The sequence below is a fragment of the Arvicola amphibius genome, chromosome 1, assembly GCF_903992535.2.
Source record: "Arvicola amphibius chromosome 1, mArvAmp1.2, whole genome shotgun sequence".
Lineage (NCBI taxonomy): Eukaryota > Metazoa > Chordata > Mammalia > Rodentia > Cricetidae > Arvicola > Arvicola amphibius.
The window spans coordinates 104,001,964-104,023,597 of NC_052047.1; the positions used below are offsets into that span (position 1 = coordinate 104,001,964).

A 21,634-nucleotide genomic window follows, 5' to 3' on the forward strand; every position below is an offset into this window, starting at 1 on the left:
CCCTCTGGCACATCAGTTGGTTTCCCCCAAAAGCTAGTTTTGTCTGTGACCCCCCCTCCCCCCCCCAGAACTCAGCAACCTGACCCGCTGTTCTGGTCCTTGCATCTAGCAGGTGGTTTACATTAGCCTCAGTCTTTGTAGGAAGCCATTGGCTAGTCTTTACCGCCTTCAGATCCAGAGAGCACAGGCCAGGCGGCAGTAAATCCCTTTAGTGTCGCTCTCCTTGCCCTGACGCATCCTTTGTGGAAATGGGATGTAACTGGTTGTAACTGTGGTCCTGATATAGGGAACTATGTTATGGAAACTCGGGAAGTGTAAAGAGGACAAAGGACGCTAGCAGGTCACTGCTTTCTCTTTCTTGGAATGAGGAAAAGAGAGGGTGCTTTATCAGCTTTGGGAAGCTCCAGTTTTAGATTATGGGTACATTTCATTTTCAAAGAATCAGGTATTTGGGAACTCTGAAATTCAGGGTCCTGGCCTACCATCTGGGATTTTTGTTTTTATTTTTATTTTTGAGTGCGTGTGTACATGCACAGTCAGATTAAGTCGGGGTGGGTCTCAGATATGTGAAATGGTTCACAGGAGGCTACAAATGTAGGGATCTGTTTTTCCATCACCATCACCCAGTCTTCTGGGTGGGGGCTGCCTCAGGTTTCAGGGGGAGTTGCACATAAAGTTTCTGAGTAGTGAGGATTTGTGGAGAGGCCTCAGCTACATTTACCTTGTTACTCAAGATCACAGAGACTCTCCCCAGTGCTGGTAACTGGACCTGGGACCTTGCACAGGTTAGGTAAGCACTTCACACTAAGCTGTAACCCTGACTAGCACCCTGGCGAGCAGTTGACATTGTTCCCTTCATCCTGTAGGTTGAGCTTGGCCTCTCAAGCTGTGGTGGCAGCTACCTCCAGAAAGCCCAGTTTCATTACACTGTTTGAGATTATCTCCCTGATCCCAAGGGCTGGACAGTCAGTGCTCACAGACAGGCTATACTTGAGGGAAATCATTTAGGACTGAGGAATACATGGGCCCCTTAGCATGTCTGCCCCTCTGAGAAAGTGTGCTCATGCCCACCAAAGACTGGGTAATTTAACCCATTTCTCAGTCTGACACTGATATGACAGGTGATAGATTAGATATTAAATGCTGGGTTTTGCAGGCTCAGAAGTAGTTATAATTAGCATTCACTTATAGTTAACACTTAATTATTTTCTTCTATTAGTGATTCAGGTATGTTTAATTTTACTCCTCACCCTCTTAAAACCCCTCGAAGGCAGTGATGATGTCATTGACTTCTGTTTCCCACGTAGCTTCCAGGACAGGAAAAACAAGTAGGGACTAAGAAAACACCTGTTTTGGTTGGTTAATGAGTACAGAACATTTGGGTAGGTGGTTCCAAGGGGTGATGGGAAGTGGACCAGATAGTGAATCTCTTTTTCATTATTTGACTTACTGACAAAAATTGAACTAATCTTTATACTTAGTACTTTGCATTCAGAAAGTACTTAGCAGCTTTTGAGTCTAACTGACCTTGTATCATAGAGATGCTAATATTTATAAAACTGTATAGGTGAAATGCCTTTCTTTTCTTGTTGATCCTCCTAGAGTAGTGATACAGTGGGCAGTTGTGCAGGAAGTGCAAGAGGACAGTTGTGCTCTCAGAGATTGTGGGGATCATGGGGGCTGATACGAAGTGCTGGGAAATATTTACCCATGTCTGTGATCCCATGGGTCTTTTAGCAGGCAAATGGCAGATTCCCAGGGGAAAAGGGCATTGGGGTAAATGCCTAATCTTGGACCATGCTGGGGAAATATCTCAGCGGGTAAAGTTCTGCTGCCCAGTCATGAACCTGAGTTAATATCTCCAGTATCCACCTGAAAGCTAAGTGCTGTGGTTTTCTCGCTAGGTCCCAGTGCTGGGAAGGCAGAGACAAGCAGATTTTCAAGTCTAATGATTTGGTTGTAAAACCGAACAAGAAATCAGCTTTTATTTTAAAACAGAAATCATTTATGATTGATTACCTGTCAGAGGCACTGTGCTGTTTGCGTTACTACAGGAGGGCAAGGAGGCTTATATGGATGCATTTTGCAGATGAAGAAGCAGACAAAAAGAGATTATGCTATTTGTCTAATGTCGTATGACCATGGACCAATAAAATTAGTGTTCAGACCCTGGTCATTTTAGAAAACCAGGCTTGTTCCTTGTTGAAGGGCACCATGTCCCAAAGAACAGGGCTGCAGACCAACTTTGAAAGCTGTGTTTTCCATCTACTGGGTGATAAGAGCATTCGCTTGAGTACAAGAGTCTTTGCGGTTAGTCCTTGACAAGCTCTAGAGTAATCTATGGGTTTTCTCTGAAGTCTCAGAATTTCTGTGCTACCTTTAGTGGGTTGAGGGCTATTGACTTGTTGATGTATTCAGAGCTGGTAAATGGAACAACTTTTCTTCTATTCAATTATGGGAGATAATCTGATTTATTGAGCATGCTCTTTCTCTTGGGTTCCAGGTGCATTGGAGTGACTGACTGGGATCTCCAAGATGACACTCCATGCTACCCGAGCAGCCACGCTACTCTCTTGGGTGAGTAACTTTCTTTTTTTGCGGTACATCTTTAGGAAAGATGTGTATCAGAAGAACATTCTATCAGCCAGTGCTCTGCAAAGTCCTCTTGTTTGCAGACCAGGCAATTTTCATATTGCCAAAGATATTGCTGCTGCTGACAGTGATAACTTGCAGCTCAATGCAGGCTTCTCTGAGGTATTCCTTTTGGTCATGGAACAGAACATTGGGACTCCGTGCAAACCCATTCATCTGTTCTGCAGCTTTTTGTTTTTTGGTGTGACAGGGTCACACCTTGGATTTTATCTACCTGGGATTTTTATAAAATAACTGGGTAGATAAAAATAGCCTAACGTCAGATTATGCTGATGGTGACAACACCCTGCAGATGTAGATTATAAGCCACTCAATTATATACTTTATTTGGGTAAATTGTATAGGCTGCAAATATCTTAAGATTGGGAAGGGGGGAAGGAGCCTGACTGAGAAGCTCCTTTTTGTAGCTATCCTTGCCTGGCCTTTGCTGGGATCAGATGTTGTACCTACCACACCAGGCTGTATACTGTTCTGACTGAAGGACTGTCTGTGAACCTTGTTGTCCCACATTGGCAGGAACTTTGGTCTTCAAATACCTAATCTTCGAATGTCTTCCTCACTTTCTTGATTATACTTCTGTCTGCTTCCATTGTCCTGTTTCCTTTCTAATATTGTTCTTAGTGAGCTGCAAGCTGTTGTTTCACTAAATAAAAATGGCAGCAGCCATATGTAGTATTCACTTGGCACAAGCTTTCCTGTACTCACAGTAGGAAGATCATTAAGTCTTTACCTAAATCCAGAGATAGATGCAAATGAGTTGCAATATTATGTGAGGCTTAGGATAGCATTGCTATTCTAAAGTACAGGATTCGTATATCCACTTTTTATTATACATACTCTCAGAAATTTTGAATAGCAGAGTTTAGTCTAAATACCCAGTCTATGGTATTATAAAAGTGATGTATATTGTGTTTATCTATAACCATTAGGAAGTTAAGGGTGATTTTTTTTTTTCCGGTAGCAGTATTGAGAATGCTTCGTCAGTATTGCTAAAGGTTATTTAAAGTCTTCTGTCCATCATTAATCTAAAACAACAGTGCTGGAGCGAATGCGCTGGTTTATCAGGGATGTCGGGTTCAGTCCCCGTGCAATTCACATATTTCTCAGTGTGCTCCTTTACTCATTAGTTCATCTGATTCTGAACGTTTGCTCAGTGTTCTTGATCAGCCAACCATTTCCATAACCAATCCATAACAGGATTGATGAGCCCTGGGTTTTCTGCAAATGCTTCGTTGACTTTTCCCAATAGAGAGGAGGAGAGTTCACTGGCAGCCTTCACACCACCCAAAGCTAGTCTTGTTGAATAGATAGAAGACTAGCTTTTTTTTTTTTTTTTTTTTTTTTTTTTTTTTTTTTTTTTTTTTTTTTTTTTAAGATTTATTCATTAGGAGCGGAGAAATATTCAGCAGTTAAGAGCATTTGCTCTTGCTCTTGCAGAGGACCCAGATTTGGTCCTCACCAGTCATGGTGGCTCACAACCATCTGTAACTCCAGTCCCAGGGTTTCCATCTTCTGGCCTCCTAAGACACTGCATGCATTTGATGCACCTACATACAAGGAGGCAAAACACTCATGAATTAATTTTATAAAATAGCATTTTAAAACATGGCTTTTATTATGTGAAAAGAATGGTATAAAATTACTAGTGCTAAAGAGATGGCTCAATAATAAAACAGAAACGTGAGGGCCCAAGTTCACATATACTGTGGGTTGTGTGCTCATGTATGCACACATAATATATACACACAACACATCATACATGCTGTCACACACAGAATAAAATATATACATATATTTGCTAATTAAAACTGTCTTTTAAAATTTTACCTAGAGAGAAGGAGATGGAGAGATGGCTCACCAGCTAAGAGCATTTGATTTTCAGCATTCACATCAGACAGCTAGCTTACATTTGCCCATAACCCCAGTTCTAGGGGCTCTGATGCCTTCTGATCTCAGAGGGTGCCTGCTGAACATAAATTCATGCAGGTGCATATTCATACACATACTAAAAATAAATCTTAAAGGTAAAATAATTTCCTAGGGGAAGGACTAGAAGAAAAACGCTTTTGTCAGTGCTGAGACTGTATGAAGTTGAGTATTGAACACATACTAGCAAGTGCTGAACTCTAATTTGGGGCCCCAGGAGCTCCCCTCCAAAAAAAAAAAATAATTTGTCAAGGGCTGTAGAGTGTAGCTTGGTGGAGGGCACTTGTCTATATTCACTGTGTCCTGGTTTCCATTTCCAGAATCAGACCGGTGGTGGTGGTGGTGGCACACGCCTTTAATCCCAACACTTGAGCAGAGGCAGATGGATCTCAGTGAGTTTGAGACCAGCCTGGTCTACAAGAGTTTCAAGACAGGACTACACAGGGAAACACTGTCTTGAAAAACCAAAACCAAAAAAGAAATAAGCTCCTCCCCGAAAAGAATCTTTATGATGAATGTATTAAGATGCTATTTGTGAAAGTCCCCCCCCCCCCAAATTTCAGTGGTTTCTATTTTGCTTTAGTTAAAATGTAAAGTTTGAAACTGTAAATTGTTGCAGACCTTCCAGGCATTGCGTGGGTTAGCCAGTGAGCTGTGTCTCCACCCTGACGATTACACTCTGGCTAGACATGCAAGAACCTCAGCCTCTTCACCTTTGAATGGTTTCCCATCCTAGAGCAAATAACAAGAAAAACGTTCTCATATTTATGAATGAAACCATTTCTGGATTATTACTTTATTGTTAGAAGTGATGAGTCTAAATTCCTTAAATGACTTTAAGTCAGCTAATTGGCATGATTTTCAGTCTTGTTAGTGAGCAAGCATTCATTCCCTCTGAATACTTTACCTAGGTTCCAGGCTTTTTTGAGGGGCGGGGGGTTACAAGACAGGGTTTTTCTGTGGCTTTGGAGCCTGTCCTGGATCTAGCTCTTGAAGACCAGGGTGGCCTTAAACTCACATAGAGTGCTGGCATTAAAGGCATGTGCTACCACCTCCCGGCAAATTGTACGCATTTAAAAGGAGATGATTTTGGATTTTTTAAAATATTTATTTATTTGTTATGTATACAATATTCTGTCTGTGTATATGCCTCCAGGCCAGAAGAGGGCACCAGACCCCATTACAGATGGTTGTGAGCCACCATGTGGTTGCTGGGAATTGAACTCAGGACCTTTGGAAGAGCAGGTCTGGTGCCCTCTTCTGGCCTGCAGACATACACACAGATGGAATATTGTATACATAATAAATAAACAATTTAAAAAAAAAATCAAGGCCTGATTTTTTTTGGGGGGGGGCGGTAGACTGGGGAGGGTTCTTTATCTTTTTCCTTTTTCTTTCTTTCTTTTTTTTTTTTTTGAGACAGGGTTTCACTGTTTAGCTCTGGCTATCCTGGAACTCACTTTGTATACCTTGAACTCACAGAGACCTGCCCGCCTCTGAGTGCTGGGGTTAAAGTCATGTGCCACTCGGCTTTTTTGGGGGGAGGAGAGGGCAAGGCCTGAGTTTTACATGTGAACCAGTTCAGTAATTGGCCTCAGTTTTAGCGCCTTTTCATTTGAGAGACTTATAATTTGAACTTCCTTTTTTTCCTTTTAGAATTTATTTATTTCATATACAGTGTTCTGCCTACATGTCTGCTTGCAGGCCAGAAGAGGGCACCAGATCTTATTAACAGATGGTTGTGAGCCACCCTGTGGTTGCTGGAAATTGAACACAGGACCTCTGAAGAACAGCCAGTGCTCTTAACCTCTGAGCCATCTCTCCAAGCCTTAAACTTTCTTTTAAAGTTCTCAGATTAGTATCATTTGCAGACAACATGTACAATTTTTGCACCCAAAGTTACTGTAAAGCAAAATGTTTTAAGATGAATCTTGGCAGCTGCAGTCTACAGGGAAGGGCTGGCTGAGGTTGGCTACACTGGTAAGTCCAGGGCCCACCATCAGTGCTACCACAGAAATCTGAGCAGAATAAAGATGAGTAAGAAGTATAAACCAGATGTCCTCTGTATCAGTTTAGAATGACAGCCGGGCGGTGGTGGCGCACGCCTTTAATCCCAGCACTCGGGAGGCAGAGGCAGGCGGATCTCTGAGTTCAAGGCCAGCCTGGTCTACAAGAGCTAGTTCCAGGACAGGTTCTAGAAACTACAGGGAAACCCTGTCTCGAAAAAAACCAAAAAAAAAAAAAAAAAAAAAAAAAATGACAGAGACTTACTGGCTACTTGGACAGCCAGCCTAGGCCCCATGGTGATCTTGATGACGTTGGTGGCAGAGGTCCCAGGGCTGCCAGAGTATCTGAGAGATTTTCTTGTAGAGGGATTTGGGAAACTGACCCACCTTGGCAAAGTAAGGAGGGGCAGTGTATTTTTTCAGTGTTCCACTTGTTCACAGTTGGGGCAGGGTTCTAGTGAAGTGAAGTTCTCTTCCCGTTGACTATTACAGCCATATTGAAGCAAGTTCCAGGTGAAATCTGCCCATCTTCTCTGGAGGCTCAGGGCTGCCACCAGGAGTTGACATTTCTGTTTATCATGGGAAGCTTTTTTCCTTAACTTTTTTTTTCCTGGTATGAACATTCTGTCTGCATGTAGGCCTGCATGCTAGAAGAAGGCATCAGATCCCATGTGGCTCCTGGGAATTAAACTCAGGACCTCTGGAAGAGCAGCTAGTGCTCTTAACCTCTGAGCCATCTCTTCAGCCCTTCCTTAAACACTTTAAATGCCATATTCAGCATTTTTCTGAGGGGTTTGAGGACCATAATATGAGTACCATAATATAAGTATGCTTGACTAGACAAATTTTACTTATTTTCAATTAATTGTTTTTAGACTTAAACCTTGACAAGATATACAGAAAGCGAAAGCTTGTCCTTGTAGATGAATTACATTTTACTTAGCATAGTTCTGAGCACACTAAAAACTTTGGTCATGTATAAGGTGGCTGACATTGACTTGCATGTCTTAGTTATCTTTAACAGTTTATAACAAGTTGGTACCTTTTATAAGGTTAGGAGTTTACAGTTTTGTCCCTGTTGAATTTGAGCCTAAAAAATTTGAATTGAAGATCCTTTAGCATCAAAATAAAACACTAAACCATAAATACAGTCAGTAGAGAGACTGGGAACCTTACTTTTCTGATTCTTTTATAGTGTACCTTACAGAAAAATCAGTTTTTTGTATGACTCAGTTTATCCAAATAGCTTAAACTTAGCAAAGTTAGTAAAGACAGAGAGCCTAGGCATACGTCTAGTCAGTTTTTGCTAGCCTAAAGGGACCTTAGGAATTCATAAAACTTATTCATTAAACATGTTCCTTATCTAAAAAAATTTTTAGAACTGGGCAGACACTTCAATCCCAGCACTCGAGCCAGAGGCAGACAGATCCCAAATTTGATACCAGTCTGGTCTACTGAGTGAGTTCCAGGACAGCCAGAAATACAGAGATACCCAGTCACGGGGGACTGGGGGACAGAAACAGAACAAAACAAACTTGGAAGCCTGTAGTTGAGCCTAGGTACAAAGATGTAAGCCTTGGCTAGAGTAGGGCAAGTTCCAGGAGGGAGCTGAGAGACAGGTGGGGAGGTAGCCAGGATCAGAGCAAGGAAATGGGAGAGACTTTTAGGGGATGAGTGTTGTGTTGACAAGAATTTCTATTCAGGGTATCCTCAAATGTATCTAGAAGCTTGTTAGAGAGATGCCCAGGATCGAGGGGCATCCCTCCTCCACATGATGGGCTACCCAAAAGGGTGTATAGAACTGCCTGACTCCAGCACGGTTTTGTGTTAGACTCTACAAGCTGAGAGACAGCAGGTTGCTGCAAGTGAGACACTGAGGAGGTGAGGAGCAGCGGCTGAAGAAGAGATGGACTCTAAAGTTTGGGAGTTGAAAATAGTAGGTTGCAGGAGCCAGCAGAAGCAGATGATCTGAACCTGGGAGGGTCAGAAATGACAGTTTGGTTCAACTAGGAGGGACAGGACCTTTTGGGGGTTAGGTGTCCCTTCTGGGTTTCAGACACCAAATATAAATGATGTTGCAGAGAAACTATAGAGATAGACCACTCCTTGGGCAGAAAGAAGGATTTATTGGGGATCATACTGCCAAGGTCATCTGTAGGGCTGGGGGCAGAGAGCAGAACAAATGGCAGAAAAGGAAGCAGATTTGATATGACAGTCAGCAGGGTAGGAATCTGAACTGATGCAGGCTCTCCAGAACTAGGTGCCCTTGCCAGATGTAGTTGACCTTAGGGGGAACAGTTAAGGAAGGTTCCTGGGGGAATTAGTGGTGGCTTATGATCCACAGAAACACCCTAAGAGGCCTGCTTTTCTGGTAAATAGGAACCTGCAGGCTCGTTTGCACAGTAACAGTCTTTCTGTTTAGGACAACTAGCACTGCCATTTTGGGGGGAAGGGGATGTGGGAGTTGGGGCTGGAGCTTTGGACCTGACAGTGAGCTGCCTGATATGGGGGCTAGGAATTGACTTGGTACCTCCAGAAGTTTGTTCTTTGGAAGGTGGCCCGCTTGTTGGTTCTGGGTCCCAGCTACTCAGAACTGAAGTAATTACACCAAAACCATATTATTTAAAACACTGCTTGGCCCATTAGCTCTAGCTTCTTATTAGCTAACTCTTATATTTAACTTATTTCTATTAGTCTGTGTATCTCCTCGTGGCTGTGGCTTACTGGCTAAAGTTCTGTCTGGCTCCTGCAGGGCTACATGGCTTCTCTCTGACTCCAACTCCTTCCTCCCAGCATTCTGTTTAGTTTTCCCCACCTAGCTCTGTTCCCCTATAGCTCAGCTACAGGCACAAAGCAGTTCCTTTATTAACCAATGATATTCACAGCATACAGAGGAGAATCCCACACCATTTCTTCTTCACTGAGCCATATTTTCAGCCCCCTATTTTAATTTTTAAAAAGTTTAGTTTATTTTGTATGCCTGGTGTCTGAGGAGGCCAGAGTAGGATGTTGGATGCCTTGAAATTGGAGTTTACAGCTGTTTGTAAACCGCTATGTGAATGTTGGAATTGAATCCAGGTCCTCTGGAAGAGCAGCTAGTGCTCTTCAGTCCTTAGCCATCCCCTTCACCACTCTACTTCATTGTTTTAATTTAAGATAATAGATGTATGAAAGTAGGCTCTTGCTGTGTAGCCCATGCTATTCTGGAACTGTCAGTGATGCTCCTTCTTCAGCTTCCCAGGAGCTGAAATTATAGGCATGCCGCACTGTGCTGACTTTGTTCCTTACTGCAGAAATATTTTCATATGTTCCTGTGTGCAGAGTCAGACTTTTTTTCACTGTGCTGTATCAAGAGACTGAACTCGGGTTATCAGGCTTGACAAGAAGCACATTTACCCACTGGATCTTAGCCCATTGCTCTGTAAAGAACACATTTATAAGAATGGATTCTTGTTAATTTCATATAACCACCTTCTGAAATTGTCAGAACAGCCTCATTTCTAAGTGGGCTTTGTATTCCTCCCCACGTCATGCTACAAATGTAGCTAGTTAATTAGCAAGCCCCATGGTAATAGAGCGCAAGTGCCTGTGGAATTCACCTGTGGACTCCCTTAGAAGTCCTGCTGCTGAATAGCCTGTGTGCTTGACGTATTTGTTCATGGTCCCGGAGATTGTGTAGTGTAAAGTACTAGATGTCATTTGAAGCCAAAGAGAAAAAACAGGCAGTTGGGTCAGAATCGAGAACTTTATCTCCTTCTGCGCTTTTCCCTTTTAAAAAAAAAAAAAAAAAAAAAAAAAAAAAAAAAAAAAACTTCGTTGTTCTTTCATTATTTCTTCTTCCTCCCCTCAGACTAAAGTGTGTATTTGTAAACTGTTATTATTTTTATGTTATTTATTTGTTTAGTATGTGTCTGCATATGTACAAACGGAAGTCAGAAGGAAGCTGAAGTCTGGTCTCTTACCTCATGTTTTCCGAGGATCAAACAAGTCATTAGGCTTGGCAGTAGGTACAGTTACCTGCTGCGCCATCTTTCTAGACCTAGGCTTTAATATTGTATTTGGCACGCTATGGTCCTAGGACTCCTAGGAGGACTCTTAGAGGTAAAGCCTTACCTTTGATTTTTAGGTGGCTGTGCATGTGCATAGTCACCGGGTGAGTGTGTGTAAATTAAAAACCTTGGCTTGGTGTAGCAAAAAGTTGCAACTCCACCCCTCATTTAGGAAGTAGAAGCTGAAGGATTAAACATTTTCTGACAGCCTAGGGTAAATAATGAGACTTTATCTTATGTAAATAAACAAATCCTGGACTCACCAGTTCCTTTATTCCTATAGCCTACAAATGAAGGCACTCGCAGTGAGCAGAGCGGTGCCGTCGGGCATCTGGGAGACCACATGCTTCTGGCATGGTTTTTTGTTCCATTGTTGTTTTCAAGATAGGGTTTGTCTGTATCCCTGGCTGTCCTGAACTCTCTTTGTAGGCCAGGCTGGCCTCAAACTCACAGAGATCGCCTACATCTGCCTTCCAAGTGCTGGGATTAAAGGCGTGCACAACGCAGACATGGCAAAGAACGGCTTCTGGTATTAGAAGTATTCTTAGCAGACTCTTCCCTTTGGCTTGCAGGTGAACAGTCTGCATGTGGCTGACCCAGTGGAGACGGTGCTGCAGCTCCAGGACTGCAGCGTCTTCATCAAGATTATTAACACCATGTGAGTATGAGCCATCCAGATCCTAGCTAGTCTTTGTGGGACTGCATGTGCTCGATTGGTGGGCTCTGACCAGAAAACCAGGTCGGGCTGAGACACCGTGACCTTGCCTTTCTAGTTACTGGACCTCTCAGTGGGAGGGGTTTCATTCAGTCTTATCCTATCCAAAGACCTCCTCACTCTGGCACAGAAGACTCTTCAAGGCCCTATGCACAATTCTAAGAGACTACCCCCAAGAACTTCCCATCTTCCTGTCTCAAAAGTAGTCTTCTGTATCCCTCTTTTCATGATGCACCCTGCCCTACTATCTCATTGTTGTGTGTGAGATGCATGTGCATGAACGTGGATGCTTGTATGCTGCAGCGCCCAAGAGAAGCTCTTCTCTCCTTCCACTGTGGGTTACAGGGATTAAGCTCAGGTCATCAGGCTTGGGAGGCCCAGCTGAGAGTATCTAGGTGGATAAGGCTGAGCTGGAGCATTATGGTGGGAACACGAGCCCTGCTGAGTGGCCCAGGACAGATAAGCCTGCTAGAATAGTTTTGTTATCCTTTGACATTTTCTCTTTTGGGGGGTGGGGTGTCTTACAGGAGTTTCAGACCATTGACTTAATGCCACTGGCTCTTCTTTTTTGTTGTAGTTGTTGTGGGTTTGTTTTTTTGTTTGTTTTTTGAGACAGGGTTCTTCTTTAAGTTTGGAGCTCTTGCAGACTGGATTGGCCTAGAACTCACAGAGATCCACCTGTCTCTGCCTCCCGAGTGCTGGGATTAAAGGCATGAGCCACCACCACAAGCTGTTTTTTAGACAGGTTTTCTCTGTAGGTATGGCTGTCCTGGAACTAGCTTGTAGTATAGGCTGGCCTCGAATTTAGAGATCTGCCTGCCTCTGTCGCCCAAGTGCTGGGATTAAAGATGTGAGCCACCACCACCAACTTTTCTTTTTTCTCAGCCTCTCCCTTCTTCCCTCCCTCCCTCCCTCCCTCCCTCCCTCTCTCTCCCTCTCCCTTCCCCCCCCCCCCTGTCTGTCTCTCTGTCTCTCTGCCTCTGCCTCGTCCAGGATACCAGGCCTTCATGGCCTCATTATTTCCTTGTTCCAATTTATTCCCATAAGTGTGATTTCAAAAATATTACATCTCCTTTGCTTGTAGTGCTTCCGTAACTCTCTGGCTAGCAGATTGAAATCCTAAACGCTTGTTTGCTTTTTATATTGAGGCAAGGTCTCCTGTAGCTAGCCTCAACTGACAATGTAGTTGAAGGATGGTCTTGAATTTGTCTCACTGGTGCTAGGAAGGCCTAGATAATTTTTACTATTTTCAAACCGTAATAAAGTGGTAGATTGAAGCATCTGTCATCAATGGTGGGTAAATCCATTAGGCTGGCAATACCTAGTCCACCATTTAATTTTACCATTACTAAAAGGCAAGCGACTATATACAATACCCTCTGTGTTGTAATATACGTTAGTGTGTGTGTGTGTGTGTATACGTGTGCTTTTTTTAAATTCAGAATAGATGAGGAGTTTTTCAAATTTGAAATACTAAAGTTCTAGGCTGGAGACATTTCAGCACTTAGAGCACTGGTTGGTTGATCTTCCAGAGGAACTGAATTTGATTACTACCACCCAGATGGTGACTCACATGTTCTGTAATCCAGGGGATTTGATGTCTTTCTAGCAGTCATGGGCACCAGTAGTTCAAAGTGCATAGATAGACATGCAGACAAAATACCTGTACAGAAATTCTTTTAAAGAGAAAAGACAAATTTCCTTGACTTGGTACAAAGCAACAGTCCAAAAAAAATTGTACCCCAGTTTACCTTGGTGAATTCATGCGTTCATTAGTTACTTACAGGAGCATAGGTGACTCACGCAACTGCACCACCAAAAAGTTGGTGCTCCAATGGGTGACAGCTCAGCAAAGCAGGTCTTTTGGCTCCCTGTACAGTTTGCAGCATCTGTAGGAGAGTGTGTCTTCCTGCTTATATCCCTCAGGGAGGCCTTGTTGGTGAGGCTCCTGAGTGGATGCTGTGACTATTGCCTCTCTGGTAGTCTTACTGGTGCTATAATACATTAGAAATTTCCTTCTAAAGGGAAGGAGTGCAGATTGGCAGGCAGGAGCTGTGTGCCACACTTGGCTTTTTCTTTTTCTTAATGTTGACGCCTAACGATTTTATCTTTCATTCTTCTATATGTTACCAGTGCAAAGCAAAAAGGTATTGTCTCTCCTTGATAGCTTTGAGACTTGAGTAGCAAATTTTTTTTTCGAGGCAGAGTTTCTCTATGTAACAGCCCTAGCTGTCCTGGAATCAGGCTGGCCTCAAAATTACAGAGATCCATCTGTCTCTGCCTCCCAAGTGTTTGCATCCACTACCTGACTTGAGCAACAAAATTTAATATAAAGGCCTGATGATACTATGGAGACCTACCTGCCTCTGCCACCCAAGAACTAGGAGAAAAGATTTTTGACTTTGTTTTCTTCTCCATTAAGAACCTGATATTTTTCATATGGATGTTGTCCTCTCTCCTCATTAAAAGCTGTCAGGTCAGCCTGGCTGCACCTGCTGGACACAGCTTTCCACCAACAGCTGAGTTCTCAGTTAGTCGTACGCGGTGCGAGTGAGTGGCAATTTGAGCATTGTAGGATACCTGAGAGGGTAATTAGGTTTGATACCTGTCATTCTAGATAGCTTCCTGATAATTTGAGACTCGAGCAGTCAAGGATGGGCTGCATTTCTCTAGTGCAGTGGTTCTCAACCTGTGGGTCTACCCCTGGATGACTGGAATAAGCCTTCCACAGGGGTCGCATGTCAGATACCCTGCCATCAGATATTTCCATTACAATTCATAACAGCAAAACCACAGTTATGAAGTAGCAACAAAAATAATTGTATGGTTGGGGTCCCCATGGCTTGAAGGCCTATATTAAAGGGTCACAGCATTAGGAAGGTGAGAACACCACTCTAGGTCCTGTTTGTTCCATACTGCCTTAATTATGCTAGGGGCTGTATGAAATAGTTTTGTGGTCAAATAGGTGTAGTAGATAATGTATTACACATTGTTCTTTAGAAAATGTTCAAGCTGCATGGTGGTGTAGGTATGTAGTCTAGTGTTTGAGACTCTGAGGGAGGGGGTTACCTGAGAGTGCAAGTTCAAGACAAGCTTGGGGACACTGTAAGATCTGTCTCGATAAATAGAACAGATAAACAAACAACAAAGAGAAAAAGATGGAAAACGCCTGTATCTCTCCATATACATTATTCTAAAGATAAGTTTGACCCTGAATTCCTTATCCTTCTGTCTCAACCTCAAATGCCAGGGTTATTTTAGGGTGTACTTAGGGATACATAGGAGGGAAAGAGAAGAGAGAGAGAGAAACCACCTCCTTTCGTTTTAAGAGCACACATCTGTAGACAGAAAGCACCACCTTTCTTGTGCCAGACAACCCAAGATCATGGATGGGGCAAATACCCTCTCAACTTCCCCCTTTTGTCTAAATAAGATGGTTTTAAATGTAATGGAAAACTATATGCAATAAGAACAATTATCAAGTATTATCCCAAGAGACAGAAAAGGGTAATAATGTATACAAAAATAGAACTACAAAAATAAAGCCAGCCACACTGAACCTTATAGAAGAGAAAGTGGGAAGTACACTTGAACGCATTGGCACAGGGAACCACTTCCTAAATATGACCCCAGCAGCACAGACACTGAGAGAAACAATTAATAAATGGGACCTCCTGAAACTGAAAAGCTTCTGTAAAGCAAAGGACACGGTCAACAAGACAAAACAACAGCCTACAGAATGGGAAAAGATCTTCACTAACCCCATATCAGACAGAGGTCTGATCTCCAAAATATACAAAGAGCTCAAGAAATTGGACACCAAAAGATCACTTAATCCAATAAAAAAAATGGAGTACAGACAGTAAATAGAGAACTCTCAACAGAGGAATCTAAAATGGTTGAAAGACACTTAAGGAAATGTCCAACATCTTTAGTCATCAGAGAAATGCAAATCAAAACAACTCTGAGATTCCATCTTACACCTGTAAGAATGGCTAAGATCAAAAACACTGATGACAACTTATGCTGGAGAGGTTGTGGGAAAGGGAACACTTCTGCATTGCTGGTGGGAATGCAAGCTGGTACAACCCCTTTGGATGTCAGTGTGGCGATTTCTCAGAAAATTAGGAAACAACCTTCCTCAAGACCCAGTAATATCACTTTTGGGTATATATCCAAAGGATGCTCAATTGTGCCACAAGGACATGTGCTCAGCTATGTTCATAGCAGCTTTGTTTGTCATAGCCAGAACCTGGACAGCCTAAATGCCCCTTGATCGAAGAATGGATAAGGAAAATGTGGTACATTTACACAATGGAGTACTATACAGCAGAAAAAAATAATGGCAGCTTGAATTTTGCAGGAAAGTGGATAGAACTAGAAAACATTATTTTGAGTGAGGTAACCCAGAGACAGAAAGACAATTATCACATGTACTCACTTATAAGTGGTTTTTAAACATAAAGCAAAGAAAGCCAGCCCACAAACCACAATCCCAGAGAACTTAGACAACAATGAGGACACTAAGAGAGACTTACATAGATCTAATCTACATGGGAAGTAGAAAGTAGAAAAAGACAAGATCTGAGTAAATTGGGAGCATGGGGATCTTGGGGGAGGGTTGAAAGGAGAAGGGGAGAGGCAGCAAGGGGAGCAGAGAAAAATGTAGAGCTCAATAAAAATCAGTAAAAAAGAGGAAGAAAACCAGCTTCATATGGAGTGTCTTCAGTGTCTATCATTCTCTCAGGAGTAGGTTGGTGCTGCTGGGAGCAGTCATGTCTCACATCAGCAGAATTCCAGAATTCTAAATTATTAAAACCTTTAAGTGCCATATTCTGTAGGTCTCTGAAGTATTGAAGTTTACCTGTCTATACGGAGTACATTTTTGTGCATCTAGAGTACCTATCTAACATAACCATTGCAAACATGGGTGACTGTTAGTCTATGATTCTTAATAACCTACATAGCTTAAAGACTAAAGCTTCACATTATAAAAATAATTTTCGCCAGGCGGTGGTGGCGCACACCTTTAATCCCAGCACTCAGGAGGCAGAGGCAGGCGGATCTCTCTGAGTTCAAGTCCAGCCTGTTCTACAAGGACTAGTTCCAGGACAGGCTCCAAAGTTACAGAGAAACCCTGTCTCGAAAAACCAATCAATCAATAATCAATCAATCAATCAATAAAAACAATTTTCAAGTGTGTTTACCATAATAAGGACAATGATCTCAAAATTGTAACTATATCTTGATGTAACTATATCTTGATGAGAGGCAGAAATGTATAGTGCAATATGACAATATCCTTAATTTGTATCAGTATATAAAATATCTCAAGCAGAATTAGAAACATACATGCTGTATAAAAAAATAATTTTATGTTTGTCTACAAAAATATTCTAAACAAAAATAGGAACATATGCAATATGACAAACAACTTTAAATTTTTATCAATATACAAATTATCTTAGGAATGCAAAAATAATTTTAGATATGTATCAATATGCAAGAATCTATGCCAGTGCAAATTCTCTAAAACTAATAGTTGCTAAAATAGTTTACAAGTAGACACACTAATCTACCTTACCTTCCTAGTTTATTTTTCTTTTTTCTTTTCCAAAGTGATTCCTGAGTCTAAATATTTCTCCATCCCCAACCCCATTATAACCCCATTAAAACAGATGACAGTTATCCATAACCCTGAGGAAACAAAATCTGTTGGGAGGGGTCCACTATTTTTTTTTTTTAGAATTGCTTCCTGTTGTGTAGTGGGCAACAGTATCTCTATGGGACCCTGTAAAAAACTAAAACAGTGGTTAGTCTCAAGACGACTAGCTCTAACATCGTAGCCAGTCTGAGTAGGCTGTTGGTTTATCTGAAGTTCTAAGCTCTAATCTGAAGTTCTGGCTAGAGTGTTGTAAGAAGGTGGACCATCTCATCCAGCCAATTTGGAACTTTCTTGAGCAGTTTGTAGTCCAAAGTCAATCTTTGAGTGGTGTTTATCTGCTTGGTGGCATCATTATGAACCAGGTAGAATCATTGTTTTATGGCCTTATCTTCCTTTTGGAGACTTCAGAGTTTGCTGTTAGGAAAATTTATTGTTCATTGTGGAAAACTTAAACATTATTAAATAAAAATGAAAAGTTTAAATCTTAAGATAGATATATTTATCCAATGAAAGGGACTAAGGAGTCAAAAACAAGTATAGGGAGAAATAGAAGTTTGGGAAGACAGTTCTGGCTGTTTGAAGATTTCCTGCTTGCTACCGTCCTCTTTTACTTGTTCCTTTCTTCTGTGTGTTGGCTGTTGGAGAGGTGGGGGAGAATGAGCACCCCTTCTTACCTCTTCTTAAAAATTTCAGTTGTTTCTTCCTCTGCTCAGTGTGGAGTGTGGGTTTTGCCCTGATAACCTCAGAGCCATGTCTGCACTCAGTTTTCATGTCTTGGCACTGTTTTTTTTTTTTTCCCATGAACCTCTTCTGCTCTACGGTAGCCGTGTTTCCTGACGTGGTGTTGTTGAGCCACTCCAGGCTGTGTATCACGGCTTCCCATTCATCTCCTGCCAGCTCCTTACCTCGGAGCTTTCTCTTACTGGTAATGAGTTAGCAGAGCGCCATGTTTTATGGGAGGGACCGTGCTTCAGGCCTACTCTCCTCACCCACCGTCCGTGTTCATCAGAATAAAGTGGTGTTCTTGCAGCTTCTCACTGCCTCCAGGATCAGGGCCCTTTCTGTCCCACATCTAGGACAGACTGGGGCTGAAAGGCAAAGCAGCAAGGCAGAGATGGCTAATTACTCCTGTCCAAATGCTTACTCTTTCTTTGTCTGTTTTGTTTTAGACACAACACTGAAGAGGGGAAACAAATTCTTCAGCAGCCCGTGCCAGAAAGACTAGACTTTGTGTGCAATTTCCTACAGAGTAAGTGTCTTTCTTAACTAGACTAGTGGGCAGCTTCCAGCTCCTTGGACTTGGTCCAGAGGACTTAGTCATGAGTGTCTGACCAGGAAAAAAAAAAGGTTCAGATTTCCCTACTCAAGCAAAAAGACAAACCCAGCCGTGTCAGCCTCTTTGGCTCTTGAGACGCCTCCACTCCCAGCTGTGTTAAGAGAATGTCCTGTAAGTCCCAGTGTCCATGTCAGGCCCAGGTAGACCAGAGGGCGACATCACTCGTGTGCTCTTGCTGGTCGTGTAGTCTTTCTATTCTGAAGATACAAAAGAGGAAAAGGTTCATGTTACCCTTGTAAAGATAACTATCTCTTGCAAAAAAAAAAAAAGAAAAAGAAAAAAAATAGTTTTCTTAGGTAGTTGTTAGGTGGTAGGTAAACCCGGCACAGTGCAGTTTCTTAGACACAGGTTCTTGGTATGTGGTATGGAAATAATGGTAATTGATCATTGGGTTAGTGGAAAGATTACATAAGAATGTTTGTGAAGCCAGGCGGTGGTGGCCCATGCCTTTAATCCCAATGTTTGAGAGGCAGAGGCAGGTGGATCTCTGAATTTGAGATCTACAAAGCCAGGGGGAAAAAAAGAGTGTTTGTGAAACTTGGGGCACAGAGCATGTCAGCTCACCTTCCCTGGTCATCCTTGTACCACAGGGTCTGACGTCTTTAACATGGGGAGCTGCCTGCTATTTCCACCTCAAGAGAATTATAGGGCAGGTGGCCTGGTGTCCTCTATTGCTCTAACTGGACTCTGCTGCAGACCTGCTCTGCAGCCTTAGTTGGAATAGGACTCTAGTATGATCTCATGTCTCTGGCTCCTTCTGTGGTGCTAAGTAGGGGAGGTGATGAGCTGGCAGGTGAGTGGCATGTTGACCCCGAGGCATTGCTAATGCCCTGGCACTTCCTTCACTACTGTCCATGGAGCTCTGGGGTTGTCCTACGCAGCACTGACTTGTGGTGGAAATACCAGGTAGGTGGAGAGAACATCTCTAATAAGGGCCCTTTGACTTGGCGTTTCCTCGGAGGCTGTAATTCTGCATTTGAAGTTGAGCTTTGAGAGTTCAGTGTTTGCTATGTGGTTGTCATTGCAGAAAACTGGAAGCATCCCTCGTCTACACAGTGTCTGGTGTCTGTGCAAAAAGTGATGGAGGGGTCTGAGATGGAACTGGCCAAGGTACTTGTGGGGGACCTGAGAAACCTGCCAGGCTTTTTCTGAACCTGAATGAGGGGTGCTGAGTGTTTTGTTTATGGGATTCTTTAGACTTGGAGGCAAGGCCAGTCATTTGACTGAGCCAGAGGCCATTTTTGTCCAAGCCCATTGATCTTTTGACAAAGAAGTTTACTTGACCAACACTGAGGCCCACAATGGAGATTTACAGGAACCAGTTCTTGCTCACTGATCATCATATTTTTCTTTCAAGCTCAATTAAGTTGATTTCCTCTGCTGGGTGTTGGTCTATAGAAGGTGGTGTCTAAAATTGTATGTTAGGACTCCACAAGTCCAGGGATTCACTGTGTAGAGATCCTGACACCTGCTTTTTGCAGCATAAGCATCAAGCCCTTGGATTTATTTTATTATTATTATTATTATTATTATTATTAGTAGTAGTAGTAGTAGTAGTAGTAGTATTTTTGGTATTTTGAGACAGAGTTTCCTTTGTGTAGCCCTGGCTGCCCTGTAACTTATTGTGTAGACCATACTGGCATCAAACTCAGAGATCCGCCTGCCTCTGCCTCTAGTTCTGGGATTAAAAGCATGAGCCACCACTGCCTGTCAAGTCCTTGGATTTATATTTGAAAAAGGTGTCCCCTGGGACTTTTGGTTTTTCGAGACAGGGTTTCTCTGTAGCTTTGGAGCCTGTCCTTAGTTCTTGTAGACCAGGCTGGCCTCAAACTCAGAGATCTGCCTGCCTCTGCCTCCTGAGTGCTGGGATTAAAGGTTTGTGCCACCATCACCCGGCTTTTTTAAAAAATATTTTATGTACATTGGTGTTTTGCCTGCATGTATGTCTGTGTGAGGGCATCAGATCCCCTGGATCTGGAGATACAGACAGCTGTGAGCTGCCATGTGGCTGCTAAGAATTGAACCTTGGTCCTCTAGAAGAGCCAATGCTCTTAACTGCTGAGCCATCTCCCCTCCTGGGACTACTAAGGATGGTGATTTGGGACTGCTCATTATAGAAATTCTGAAAGAATAGCTCAGAGCCCTCAAAATGGTTCTTGAGTGGGAGCACCAGGAAGAGATACAGCCCACTCGGTGACTTCCACCTCATTGTCTGCTTCTAGATGGTAATGCTGTTTTTGTATAATTCGACCATGAGCTCCAGAAGTCCCCGGGACTGGGAACAGTTTGAATATAGGATTCAGGTAGGCTCTTGTGCCTTCATCCCACTTGCCAGCCCAGCTCAAGTTCCCTCACCCAATCATTTCTCTTTAAATAAAAGTTATTATTGTCTGAAAAGTTAATGTTTGTGGTAATGACAGCCATCATTGTTTAAAACAACAAGAAGTAGAAACTTTAGAAATGACAGTCCGTAATCTCATCCTTATATACGGCTGTTAATTTTTTTAAAGGATTGACTTCTGAGGCCTTTTATTTGTCCTCTGTATTTGAAGAATATGTAGAAGTGATTTCCTTTAATTACATGTCCTCATGGGTGTACTTGCCGTCCCACTCTGGGAAAGAAGAGCAGGTAGAGCCAGTGTGTTGTAAGACAGGCCTTGGAGTGTCAGCTTTACGGGGAGGGAGGATGCGGGGGTGGGGGCGTGGAGGATCCAGAAAGCCCTGAGGGTTTAGCACTGCTGTAATAAGTTCCGAACGCTCCTTCCGAGGTGTCCCCAACACCACAATGATGTTCGTTTTCTCTCCCTGTGGCCCAGGCTGAGTTAGCTGTCATCCTGAAGTTCATGCTGGATCATGAGGATTCACTAAACTTTACTGAGGACCTAGAGAATTTCTTGGAGAAAGGTGAGTAGGGCCACTTGTGAGGATCCACTCCCTCTCTCTGAACAGAGAACTGGTAGGATCGTCTGACCCCCACACATGACACAGAAGTTGGTACTCAGGCATGTCATGTGTGACGGAAGGTGATTCCTGAGCCACATCATCTAAAGTGGCTCCCTGCTGCCTGATGGTTCAGCAGGACACTTGTACTGCAGTGATCTCATCTGCATTGGGGTGATCCGGACTCCCACTTCTCACATCGTTTGTTTTGCTTTTTACTTTATCTTTCTATTTATGCATGTTTGCTTGCATATATGTCTGCCTACCATGTGTATGCCTGGTGCCCACAGAGGCCAGAAGAGGGTGTTGGATCCTCTGGAACTGACTTGTAAGCTATCATGTGGA

At 42.8% G+C, this 21,634-nt stretch overlaps 1 protein-coding gene across 6 annotated transcripts in view; it reads left to right on the forward strand.

Moving 5' to 3' along the window:
• The window catches only part of Numa1 (nuclear mitotic apparatus protein 1), a 79,165-nt gene that overhangs the window by 38,162 nt on the left and 19,369 nt on the right, over positions 1–21,634 (forward strand). For all 6 annotated transcript variants that reach the window (XM_038323334.1, XM_038323350.1, XM_038323341.1 and 3 more), the window contains exons 2-7: positions 2,504–2,577; positions 11,206–11,291; positions 18,183–18,262; positions 19,377–19,459; positions 20,572–20,652; positions 21,166–21,253. In XM_038323334.1, coding sequence (XP_038179262.1) covers positions 2,536–2,577; positions 11,206–11,291; positions 18,183–18,262; positions 19,377–19,459; positions 20,572–20,652; positions 21,166–21,253 — 460 coding nt within the window. In that variant the 5' untranslated portion in view covers positions 2,504–2,535. The remainder of the gene's footprint in view (positions 1–2,503; positions 2,578–11,205; positions 11,292–18,182; positions 18,263–19,376; positions 19,460–20,571; positions 20,653–21,165; positions 21,254–21,634) is intronic.